Raw genomic sequence first — 13,643 nt, forward strand, 5'->3', positions numbered from 1 at the left:
ATTTCAGGGATCGGGATGAGAATGTTCGTTGAAGCAATAATATGAAAAGGAACTGTAAAGATGGTGACGAGGAGAAAGACTTGCCTAAAAGGACTTTCATTTAGCTACCTATATTCTTAAGGTATAATGGCAATGCAACTCATACTTGACATTTATCAGTCGTTTTTCAAGAAAATATCGAAATAAGTCGTACTAATCCCAATAAGGTAATTTTTATTAAGGTCAGATCAGATGAAAAACTGGCTTTTTTATTAGGTTTTTTATTAAGGTCAGATCAGATGACAAACTGGCTTTTGTAAAAACTGCCAATTGTCCCAATTGTCCCTTCGGGTACGGAATACAGAACCCGGATAAGACCTGAGGGATAGCTTATGTTTCACGCTACGCCACCCATGTCTAGCGATTACAGTTAAGTACATATTGGTTCTAAGCTAGTCGCCTTACGCCATCTGTAATTGCAAGCTTGTGTACCGTTTGCACTAACAATATTGAGCGAACCGATCATCGTTAAGCTGTAACCAGCATCCACATGAATCCAATACAAATAAATACGTCCCATATTTACAATAAGATTGCTGCGGGTTGGAAACAACCCGTCCCAAAACAAGAACAACTCAACTCGTGTCCAATATATCAAAGCAAAGTTTAGTCCGATGGAATCCCCAATAAACTTATTTACTTCTAAATTCAGAGCCATAATTTAGGATTATGCAAAACGAAAGGGACAATAAAGTCCATTAGTATCTTTCCGTATCACAGCCGAAGTGGCCCACGAAAGCCGTTGAGCGATAGAACTTAATTTGTCACTGTCGATTGAGGCAAGCACAACAGAAAAATGCGGCCTGGGTTAAGTAAATCAGTGATTGAAAGGTGATTGATGATACCAATAAAAAGAAAGCCCCGGAAGCTTTGAAAACATTGCTAATAGATGTTAACACGGCGCCGGTGCAGTCGGTTTTATATTGACAACCCTTTGATCAAGTTTAATGGTTTGATGTTATTTACGAAATGCCTAGATTTCGTTGATTCTTTCGTAATGATAGTTCATTTAACAATATTTTGTATGCAAGTATCCAACCTCTTTATTCACATTCACATGAGCCATTAATCATCGCGTATTATAATTATATGTACTTCAATTATCGTAAGACATCCGTCTGTGTTGATACTGTTGATACACAATTAGTGTAAGTGGCGGTTGAAGTTACCAACATAAGCTCTCATATAAAATGTTGTAAATATGTTATGCAGAACTGTGATAAATATGTGTAGTAAGTAGCTACATTATACCTTATTCCAAAGCCACAAAGCAAAAAAAGCGTGTGAGTTGGACCGTAACAGTACCCAGGTTAAATTACTGGCAGCTTAGCCACCCTTTCCGCACGACTTTCCTAGAAATTTAGGTCACAGAAAGGAGCACACGTGTTGTGGGGGAAGGCTGGCCACCGAATGAGGTCGCCTGTGGCGTCACAGCGCCGCGGCACTGGACAAAAATTACCCTAGCGATACCAATATTGGAATAAAACACGAACGCGCGATGAAAAAATACGAATTTCGTGACAAAATGGCTTAACGTTGATAGAGTTGCGTTGCCAAAATGCTGGAGCAGTATAAGCGTTTTTGTAATTTCCGTGACTATTCATTCAGTTGTGATTGTGTCGTGCTAATGTTCTGCTTTGTTTTTTCTATGTTTGTTGAGCACGCTAACGTATCACTAGCTATGGTAGTTGTGAACTGGGTGTAATTAAACAATCTATTTCTATTATGTGCTTTTTCAACTACTTCGTTCCTATGTGCATATTTTAACAAAAGAACCACCCGTTCGGTAGCCAGCTCAGCTAAGTAAACAAACGATTTTACTATTCTAAACATCCATTTGTTGGACTGATACAATTAAACGATTTCTTTAAGCAAACAGTTTACATAGCAGCGTTTATGTATGCAGCGCGCTTCCGAACATCCGGACGACACTTGTAGCAATATACAGCTTAATGTCTACATTAGCGTGTTATGTTACTTTCTTATATGTTTGACTAGCAATTCTGCATCGATTTTGAGCAACGAGTATAATGTTCACAATCTATATCGTGTACAAGTCGCAAGTAACTTATATCAAAAATCAAGATAGATACCATCTATACCGGCTAGCCGGCTATGCGGGGTATGTAGCCGGTTTATAGGGTTCCGTAGTCAACTAGGAACCTTTATAGTTTCGACATGTCTGTCTGTCCGTCCGTCCGTCCGCGAATACTCTCAGTGACCGATAGCACTAGAAAGCCTGGAAATTTGGTACCAATATGTATATCAATCACACCGACAATAAAGTGCAAAAATAAAAAGTGGAAAAAATGTTTTATTAGGTACCCCCCCCCCCCTTACCCGTTTTCAGAAATAATCGCTCCTAAAGTTAAAAAAATTGTGCCAAATAGCCCCCCTCTAAATAAGTTTAAAAACATGAAATACAAACATAAAAGTAGAACTTTATAAAGATTTTCTAGGAAAATAAAATTATTTTGACTTGATAGGTTGAAGTATTTGAATAAAATACGGGAAACTACGGAACCCTACACTGAGTTTGACCCGACACGCTCTTGGCCGGTTTTTATTCAATTTCCCACTTTATATACGCATTAGATTAGAGGGAGGGTATCGATTATGTATCGCCAAATCAAATAAAACGTCAGAAAGGTAAAAGGAAATTCGTACTCTACGACTAATATCGTTGAGGTACGTGCTTATTTATGGTGATACAAAAAGCTTCGCATAGACAACTGCCGATCATATACAAATTCATTCACAAGAGCTACACTACATTTCTACAAGCATTGTATACGTATTGAATTCACCTCCAACGCTTAGATATGGTCATTTTCAGAATTTGGGTCCCCCCAATTAGCGTAAGTCGTTAAAAAAATTAACTTGCTGTCAGTTTTGCGACGACAATTAAGCATAAAATATGTCTAAAAAAACTTTTCATATTCTGAATGTAAGCTTAAGTAACCAACACAAAAACAATATATTTATTGAAATTTCATGCTTAATTATCGTCACAGAACTAACAGTGAGTTAATTTTTGTGAATAACTTACGCTAATTAGGGGGTCCCAAATTCTAAAAATGCTAATAAGTATGTACAGTCAGCCAAGAAAGTGGTTTACCACTTTTCGATCTATTTTAAACACATAAGGTCGAAAAGTGGTAAACCACCTTTTTGTCTGACTGTACGTTCATGCATAGACAAGTAATACCTAAAACAAATAAGGAGCATGAGAAGAAACCTTCAACCGGTGTGAATGACGCGTGGCATGACTGCCGGCCATTATATTTTTGTACGTAAAAGCACTGTCTCGGAACGTCCGTCGATGAAAGTGAAATGCCGTCTCACGTGTATCAACTGTTTCCCTTTCTTTGCTTATGGACGCTAGCCGGTAACTGTAACTTATTGAGGTAAGCTCGGGGCTTATTTGCAAACTTTTTATGTTACGCTTTAAAATCATTCAAACGCTACAAAAGTTGGAAAAAGTATTTTGAGCTTCCGTTATATGATAGAACTTACAAATGTGACATAATTTTCAGTAATTTCCTGTGGTTAGTAAATATAGGACCCCTGTAGCTCTCTACATATACAACAAAGTTATGATTTTCAAAAAGAGTATTACCAAAACAAAGAGCCTCTCCGTAATTTTTTGTCCGACGGATCCCTAAAAAGTCAGCATTTTCATCGCGTAAAAAAACTGATGCCAATGTGCCTCGGCCGAGCCAGCGCACGCGTTTTCTTGACGAGCAATCTGCTTCGTCCGAGACTTGTCTATATTGGCTGTTTGCCTCGCGACGACCTTTTACCAAGCAAACAGACAACAAAATACATATCCACGAGTACCTTAGAAATAAAGACAAAGAAATAGCAAAACCTGCTGAAGTACTAAAGTTAAAGCTATATATTATTCAAGTTAATAATTCCAATAATTGTTTACTAAAACCAGGTCACGCCTCGAATTAATTAGCGTTTGACTGACTCAAACGATTAGTAATTGGTAAGGCAGTCACTGTTATTATATCAAAAATAATTAGGTTCCTATATTATAATGTATCTTGCTTAGGTATTTTTTCGGGTTGAAACTGAACTACAGAAATGCTTACTTGCTGAAATTCAGCTTCAATCTTTATACCTACTATACTTTTCAGAGTGCAAGCCTATAAAACTATAACAAACGAATATTCTGTCATTAAAATGAAATATTTTGAAACGAAAACTCGCTTCTTCCAACAAACAACGAAATCCAATTTGATAAAAACATCGAACAAATTATTGAAGATGAAAAATCCACCAGAAAATTCCGAGTTCTGTCGTCAGATTTGCGCATTGGATCGCGTCGGTTCAGTGATTCTACACTTAAATCACCTTTGCCACAAAGAGATGTTAACAATAACGCTACCGTGCAGTGTAATATGCAGTATGTTTATGACGGGACCGATAAGGAAGGGGTGTCTGGGACTCGGCTTTGTGTGGGTACGCAGGGCGGGCCTCGGCGCTGGGCGGGCGGACCGGGCGACTCGACGCCTGACACGGGACTGCCGCCCGCCCTCGCCGCGCCGCGCCCGCCGCCCCGAGCCCCACCCGCGCCAACAAAACACAGATTACTGAGACACATTTATTAGCCGAAACGCTACTAAACTTCAATCATGCTACGACACAAACATTGTTTAGCCATAAGCCACAAGCCATGGTGACAAGTAGTAGCAGGAACTTTTACTGCACACTTTACTGGAAAGGTCCAACGATTTCTATCTTCCGCTCATCAGACCTGGGTAATCTGTAGCTGTGGTGGATGCGACTGTCTCCGTGGCGGACGCCGCGGTCGACGAGAGCACCAGTCTCCTATAGTGCGCAGGCGCCGCCGACACTCGGCTCCCGAAGGCAGCTTACACCAACTCCTCGACTCTCTAGCTCCAAAAGTCGTGGTCATTCTATCCCCAGGTTTCGGCATATCGTACGATATCTTAGGGCTGTCCACGGTTTCCGATCCGGGAGCTATTTTGTATTTTGCACCGGCGAGTGCCTTTTTGAGACCGTTGAACGCCTTTCTAGCTGGATTTTCTTCTTCTTTTCCGTCAATAGCTGTTTCTCGGACGGCGGTAAGGCGGCCAGTAGAGTGAGCGATAACGACGTCATCCTGTTTACCTTTGAGCATAAGCCTCATCCTGTCGAGTAAATTAGGCGCTGGTTCGGTATTAGTGCCCACAGTGCATACTCGAGGTCCGTGTTCGTAGTCAACAGGGATAGTGGTCGGCACGTATGGTTGCGGGGGGAGTGTGGTGGCCCGTCTCGCGTAGGGTTCATCTTGGAGATAGGCGACGTGTAGAGTGCTGATGCTGAGAGGCTGCGGGGGTGCAGGCCAGAGCTCTCTCGTTGGCGGCACGGGGGAAGGCCGCTCGCCGAGCATCCGCCTGGCGAACTCCCCCGGCTGCCACAGATAGCTCGCAGTCAAGTTGCCGTGCGTCTGCATCACGCCTCCCAGCTCCACTAACGTCGTGCTCGCGTTACTAATCCAATACTCGGCTTCGCACTTGACGGTTTTCTCGTAGATTGCACGCGTAAAAGGCTTTTTAAATTGGATCAAGGAGAGGCAATATTAAATAAATAAGCCCCCGCAACTAATCCATTTGTTATCTAAGTAGCTGCTCGCTGCAGTAGCTACTTTAGTGCGCCATGAATAATTCTGCGACGCGTGAGAGACGTGACATAACAAACTGATAAGGGGAGTAATAAAATACGAAGCGTAGGTAGTTAAATTAATTATGCACTCAAGTAATATTATTCAGAATAACGTCTCTGTTCTACGTTGGTTCTATACTGTAATGAAGTGTAATGTAATAAGCTCCTCATCTAAATGCAGGCTAGGAACCTGTACCTAACATAAATGACATCCATTGTAAATGATCAGTAATTGTAAACTGGTTTATGGTTAATTAAGGTTTTAACTATCAAATATCTATAAAAATGTTGGCAAAATAAATGTTTAATAAAAACAGTAATGTTGAAATAGTACAATATTAGCATTAATGTAGTATTTTATAAAGTAAAATGCCTCATTTATATTGTCTGTGACCATTTGATTACCCACACATTGATTGACCATATAACTGAAAGAGACTTACTTACATAAAAATGTAGTAACCTTTCCATATATAATAAAATTAATAAACACCTATAGGTATAAAATATTTGTCACTTACCTTGAGTGGCCTCGTGATAGTCACAGTCTCGATCATTGTAGTCGAAGCCATTTTCGTATCCTGTGCAAAAATAAAATAAAAATTACATTGTGACAAATAATAGAAGCTGGATTTTTGTCCAATTATAACAATTATCCTTTCAACACCCATATCTCAAAGACAACATGCAATTATAAATTACTCCTAAATGAATTCATGTGTCATTTAAATTTTCAAGCTGGTTCTTCAGGGAGCAGCAAGGATTAAAAGGTTAAGGGTCAGCTCACACCGTAATGGCAGCGGCGCGGCGAGCGCTTTTGGTGTGAAATAATTTAAAACTTTATCTATTGTATGTATAAATTTATCTATTACTGCTCGCCTCTGCCGGCCGCTGCCAACTGCTGCCGGCCACTGCCATCCCGGTGTGAGCCGACCCTAAACTTTGGAAGCTATATTAGCAAGGCCCGTAACTTTTATAATTTATTGAAATATGGTAACAAAACCATTTGATAAAATGTATTTATAAGAAATAAACAAAATAATTTAATTTACTTTTCACGTATCAAGTAGGTATTAATTATTTCACATACCTATGAATAGATTAGTTTTGAAATCAGGATTAAAATGATTGATGAATAATGATTCATTATTAAATAAAACTTATGTGATGTCAAATTGATGTCATCGGCATGAAAGTTATGGGCCCTGCATATAAGTTATTAAGCTTCTGTACCGTTATTTGAAGCCTATTTAATATATTGAGAGACAGCGATACTGTTTGTAGATGCGTAGCGGTTCACAGCAGGTACCTACAGCTGAACACCTGTAAACAACTTGCAACTCCAGTTTTACGATTCAGGTTTCCCCTTCCCCCAGGCGACCCGTGCCGTAGGGACGGCAACGATGTTTCATCATTGGCGTTCTGTTTGTCGGAACGTTCGGTTCACTACAAAAAATTCTTAGAATTCTTTAATTCTTGGAATTTTTTGTAAGTTTAATCAAAAATATCGTTTTAGAAAACGGTTTTACCGTTCGTTTACTATTATAAATTAAATGTTTTAGAAGCTGAGCACCTGATCGATTCACTTTGAGCGCAGCGTGTCGCGTAAGTAAGCGATTTTTTATTTCTTTTTTCAGTTATTTTTTTCAGTGAATCGATTCGTCTTAAGCACGGAACAGGTCAAGAAAGTAAAAATTGAGAAAATCCGCATACGAGAGAGTCACTCTTTAATTCTTAACTATAATAATAGCGTTTAATAACGCAAGGCGAGCGTATTTGATTAATTTGATTACTTGGCTGCTGCGTAAGCAGAGTAAAAGGGTGCATCATTGCACTAGCTTACTAAAAACTTCTTACCTGCGCAAGGTGTGAAGAAATTTACAACCAGTATGTTTTTATTTTGTGTATAGTCCACTTAAGGATATTAAAGGCTAGTATAATAATTATTATTCTGTGGAAGCAGGCATTAGTGGAAAAAAATATCAAGTGTTAAGACGGTGTAAAAGCACTAGTCTAACACAGTAGGCAGTGACCCTGTCTGCAGAGCCTATTGTTCTGGGTTCGAATCCCAGTATGGGAATATGTTTGTGTGATGCACACAAATAGCGGGACGTAGTTGAACGAAAGAGAGCCATCCTCGGAAAATAGCCTTTTATTTGAATGGCTTTTCCCTTTTTACGTTGAGATTATATTCAAATAATTATGTTTATATGAATTGGATCTTTTTCCTTTTACTACGTCCATTTTTTCCCGAGTTACGGTTGTGTTATTATGTATTTAAGTATACATATGTCTATAATAAGAGTAATATGTCGCCTTGCTACCATAGTACAAGCCTTCCTCAGTTTTTGGCAAAATAGATTCCCCAATGTCTATTTATTTTGGTACCGATAATAAATTTCCCGCTTATTAAGGCTTATGAGTATTACTATTTATCTAGATAAAAACCAGCCGTCTGCGCAAGACGTGCATCTTCCCATTTTCATATTTCCCGCCTGCGCAAGGCGTGTGAATAATATGATTGTTAAGACAGCTGAAAATTTTGCAGTCTGCGCAAGGCTTGCAATTTTCGTGACTCAATTTTCTGCCTGCGCAAGGCGATTAAATATTTTATTTAGCCTGCTGAAAACCTGCCGCCTTCGCAAAGCGCGTGTTTACATATCCTGCGTCACAAGCAGATCAAGCACATGTGGTATAATAGGTATAATACAATTAGCATGGTTCTAAAGCGGTTTTTGTCGGCCTACGCAAGGCGTTTTGAAACTTACGTGTGATGGAGGAAACAACACAATATGATAACGCCTCCTAAGCTTAGTACCAAGTGCTTACTTTGTTAATTACAAAGTCATTTTGACAGGGGTTATATATTTCTACTGCGGAATCACTTCCCAGTAATCATTAAATAGTCTCGAGAAGACTTGTCAAAGCGGACCCCAGGCCTTCACAGGCCGGGGCCAATGCCGGGATAACGCAAGGAGGATGATGATGAGTCTGGTGAAGACTAAAAAGATTATCACAGTTATTGCTGGCGACTTGATAAACGTGGTTTCTTTTTTTGTGGAAACTTTTTCCACTATATAGTTATCTACTACATATTTTATCTTTGTCGATAACGACGTTTGAAACACCTAGCTCACGCTGACGCGGAGTGAGTTGACACGATAATATTCAAAATTAACCACGGTTTTATCAGCCTACTTATTTAGGTTTTAAAGTGGGATTTGAGGTCATTTAATCATTTAAGTAGACCTGTTGATAGTGTTGATGCATTTCAAGGCCGCAGTATTCTTTGGTTCAGGATATTAACCGTTTCCCAAACATCTTAAATGGGTTATTTATCTATTATTTTTAATCAAATAGTTATCTAGCCCGCTGGCCGCTCCGGCGCCACATGAGGCCAATAATCTAAAGATCAGATTGCTTTGGACTGTTTTAGGTCATTAATTTGTTCAGTTAAGCCCACGTGGGCTGAACACATTTTAAGGAATTGGCTATGTGGATGAAATAGCAAACATTTTTGCATAGTTTTTCGCTATGTAAGAATGCAGTTGTGATATGTTATTACATATTTTGAGGCTCCAGGAACGACCTGAACCAATGTTACAAAGAACCATTACATTAAAATGTGTTCACATCCTCATAAAGTAGCACGGGGTGACTCGTCTACTCATTATTTAGTCCGAATGAAACAATACGTATTTAAATTATGAGTTTTAGGTTAAGATTACCGCCATAACACGTTTTTAAAAATAAAAGAGGGGAAAAGGACACCTACGTAAGAAGTGATGAAATGTACGGGTTAATAAACCCAACTACAAACTTAAAACGCTGTCATATTACAGCTTTTAATCTGTTTTTTAAATAAAGTAACCTCTACAGTTAATAAATATATCACATTCATGGGGTATTCGGAAAAATATTTCTCATACCTAATCATTGTTTTTGGTAACAATATTTTGCAAGATAAGTACTTGATGTGGTTTCAAAATGATTTTAATACTCATATAAAGATGGACCGTCAAAACAATTTTAAAGCTATGCCGAATAAGCCCATGACCCATGGGGTTTGATGAGTGTCTCAAAATTTTGTTTGGACCTTAGATCTCGGAACTACAGATCTAGGTACCTTAACCTCAATATCATATTCTTCATTACAAAACCAGAAGGCTACGTCATGCCATATAATGGAATGATTATATATCTTTATGCTTCCAACGAAAATCACGGGTCTTACCCGCATACATACGTATCCTTAAGGAGAAAAATATTTGATTGTAACATCTTGCGCTTTCATAAGCTGGTTACCCAAAACAAAAAGGCATTTATATACGAAGAAAATTCTATCATCAGTATTGGCTTAACATGTGTACAAATTACAAATAAAACGCTTCGCACATGTGCGTCTAGCCGCCTAGGCGTTGTTAGCCTATGCCAATCCTTGGCTTAACAGAAAGTACATACATATTGGGTAAATAACTAACAAAACCCCCCTACCCTTACCCTTTTTTAAACAAATAAAACGATTCTATTCTATTCTAAAAAATATTAGGGAACTGGGAGAGAACTCTCCAGACAAAAAGTCTAAGGTTAAGTTGTAGCCTGTTAACCAAGGCAATTAAAAGTTGAACTGTTGTAGTACCACTACTACTAAGTGCACAGGACACTAGTGCACAGGAGGTACTTTGTTTAGGACTGTATTCATACATGGATTCAATGACCTTAATACGTATACTCATAATGTATAACGAATGACTAAGTTATACTTATACAAAGCCTCAATAGTCTTGTTACTTGATATACTTACACTTCCTTCCTGGATGATAGATTCGTTTACCAAAAGAGTATCTTATGCTTAGGAGATTTCAATGATGAAAAATTCACAAGTGTGCTTATCCTCAATATATGATAATAAGACTTTTTAGAATGATTAGATTTTTTTTTTAGCACTTACCAAACGTGCCCGATTATTATTTCCATTAATAAAATTGGAACCACGTTACACATGGGTTCAGTATGGGTTATACCCAAGAGGCCAAGAATATTTCCGGCATACTAGAATGCTCGGGAAAAATACTAAAATTAGATTTCATAAAACGAATTAAGTACATCACGAAAGAACCATGATTGTCGGAACATTAGTCATACCATGGGTATTAAGGTTTTCAATAGCTGCGCACATTAGTGTTATACACTTTTAAAGTTGTAGCCGATTGAGCGAAATTTTTCTTTGCTACCAAATTTTGCCATGTCATAGCCATAAGGCAGTAATTATAATATTCACTATCTATTATGTAATGCTGTAATTGCCGGAAATAAATAGTGACTATTTGGATAAGGCATTAATGAATGGATCAGTTCCTTACCTGTTTTCTATAATATCATATGTAATACCTACCTATGTCACCCTACCTATGTACCTATGTCATGTCGATTATTCTATGATACTGAAAAGAGATAAACGAGTTGCGAGGAATTTGAGACACAATCCAAAACTTAAGTTTTTCGCTTATAACCTAAAAGAAATGATACTGCAATAACCCTACTTACTGGCAATTGCAGATTCGGGGTCAAAACTTTAAAAACATACTAAGTGTATTAAATTGAATATTATAATGAAATAAACGTAAACATAAGTCATGACCTGACCTTGTTAGGGGGATGAAATAAAAAAGTAACAGGTTTTTCATAATTTATTTTAATATCATTATGGGTATATACATAATAGGTATATACATAAAATTTAAAAATGTTTCAAACTTTCCTTACCGACGAATAATAAGTTACAATAGAAAAATAGGTCACTGTGCACTTATCAATTCAGTCACTGCAGCTGCTGTCAGCTGCAATTCACATTCCTCCATATAGGTACACAAGGTATCTGATGTGTGAAGTGCACTTGAAGTTGTTATTTCCATTGGCGATTCAATTAATCACATTGGCGTTTCTTGACCACCAGGCGAATACAGACACGTCTCAATATATTAAATAGGCTTCAAATAACGGTACAGAAGCTTAATAGCAGCGTTTTACCTTACAATAAAACGCATATTAAGCGAAATACCTTATTTGAAGCCTATATTTTTAACTACGCCTGTGGCTACAACACTCAGTTGCAATAAACCAAGGCACATTTATTTTTCCATTTGAGGGTATTTGTTGTTCGCTGCTAGTGAACAACATTTTTAGACTATTCAGTTTCGAAGATACGTCTTTATTTCATTTCACATTTGAATTCATAAATGATGCAACCGTTTGGTAAGTGGTATATTGCAACTTCGGTTAAATTAATATTTTGAGAACCAATGATGAAACATCGTTGCCGTCCCTACGGCACGGGTCGCCTGGGGGAAGGGGAAACCTGAATCGTAAAACTGGAGTTGCAAGTTGTTTACAGGTGTTCAGCTGTAGGTACCTGCTGTGAACCGCTACGCATCTACAAACAGTATCGCTGTCTCTCAATATATTAAATAGGCTTCAAATAAGGTATTTCGCTTAATATGCGTTTTATTGTAAGGTAAAACGCTGCTATTTATGCTTTGTGAATTTTTCACAGATGAATAGCTAATTTCATTCACTTAGTAAGAAAATTGTCTATGAAGGTCTTGATTAATATTAAGTGACACCCTCAAACGTTAACAAATGATTGAATTTTAATGAAAAAGCAAAACAATGCATGAACAAAATATAACCTTATATAGGACCTTTGGCAAATCTTGTACGTAATGTAAAAATATTTATTTATTTTGGGGATCTCGGAAAAAGCTGTAACAATTATGAGTTGTCCGAGCAAATGCTTGGTAAAGATATTAATGTTTAATAAATATAAATTTACCATAACCAATTTTATTTTAAAACTATTAAAAACAAATATTAATAATGCCTTAATTCCCTTTACTCTCAATACTTGTGTTTTAATGACTCATGATTATTATCATAAGTAAGAATAAGAATAAGAATAAGAATGTTTTATTGCCTTATACATACAATTATTAAAAAACTATTACAGTTACAACAAGATGAGTTATATCTATTAATATAAGTAGTGAGTAATGAGTAAAGTAATGATTTTAAAAGCATGAAAATAAATTTTTACTAGTATGTATATACCAGGAACATTAGCAATAAAAGCGTAACATATATAATATTTTATAGCCCCAATATAAAAACCTTGCAAGTAATATTTGTGTCACTTTGCATACCTTCAAAATACAACTAAATATTACTAAAATCGTAAACCAACATTATTTATTTATTACAAACAATCCATTTATTAGCACATAAGGTTAGCACTGTAACACAGAATTGAAGGTTTTAGTGACCATGACAATGTTTGTTATGGTAACTGAATACTGAATAATGGAAATGTTAAACATGGCATTGTTAGTCATTAAGTTAGAGTAGTACACTACAATGCCACTACGTTAGTTATACAATGTCGATCAATGATGCACATTCATAATTGATGTTTTGTATGCAACAAATGTATTGCAAAAGTACACACACTTATGAATCACTTGCTTGCCTTGGCAGATGATGAGGCACGAAAATGCAATGTATCCTGTGATGATATAATTCAACTGACTATAATTAATAACAACGGAATGCTACTTATAAATTAAGAGATAATAATATAGGTCGCTTACAGAAAATAATATTGTTAGTGCAATTACTATTAATTCTTCCAAACAATTTAGTTAGACCGTAGCAAAAAATAGACTCACATCGATTTACTATTTTAAAACTCACAGTGTAGATTTAAAGTAAATATACGCAATAATAATTGATTCTACAAAAAAGTATCAAACAACACAAAATATCGTCTCGCGAGATGCAGCATCCATCCGTAATCACTTCACTGTCACTCATTAGAGTATAGACAACATAAACAAAGCAGTTTAGCCAACTCATCGAAACAAATCGTATAGTCC

General features: G+C 37.2%; 2 protein-coding genes across 8 annotated transcripts in view; both read right to left on the bottom strand.

The window, feature by feature from the left end:
• LOC125230066 (transmembrane protein 47) overlaps window positions 1–13,626 on the bottom strand; it is a 56,520-nt gene extending 42,894 nt beyond the window's left edge. The window contains exons 1-2 of one of the 7 annotated variants that reach the window (XM_048135070.1): window positions 13,462–13,626; window positions 6,237–6,296 (exon numbers count right to left, since the gene is read on the bottom strand). In XM_048135070.1, the coding sequence (XP_047991027.1) occupies window positions 6,237–6,287 (51 nt within the window). In that variant the 5' untranslated portion in view covers window positions 6,288–6,296; window positions 13,462–13,626. The other 6 variants (XM_048135068.1, XM_048135069.1, XM_048135065.1 and 3 more) reach the window with 6 other exon arrangements.
• On the bottom strand, window positions 4,644–5,629 carry LOC125230055 (the record flags this gene model as incomplete). The annotated part of the gene is made up of 1 exon (XM_048135040.1): window positions 4,644–5,629. A coding segment is annotated over one exon (831 nt), but the record flags the coding sequence as incomplete, so codon positions are not given.
• Window positions 13,627–13,643: the final 17 nt, after the last annotated feature.

The sequence above is a fragment of the Leguminivora glycinivorella genome, chromosome 10 (genome assembly GCF_023078275.1).
Source record: "Leguminivora glycinivorella isolate SPB_JAAS2020 chromosome 10, LegGlyc_1.1, whole genome shotgun sequence".
Taxonomy (NCBI): Eukaryota; Metazoa; Arthropoda; class Insecta; order Lepidoptera; family Tortricidae; genus Leguminivora; species Leguminivora glycinivorella.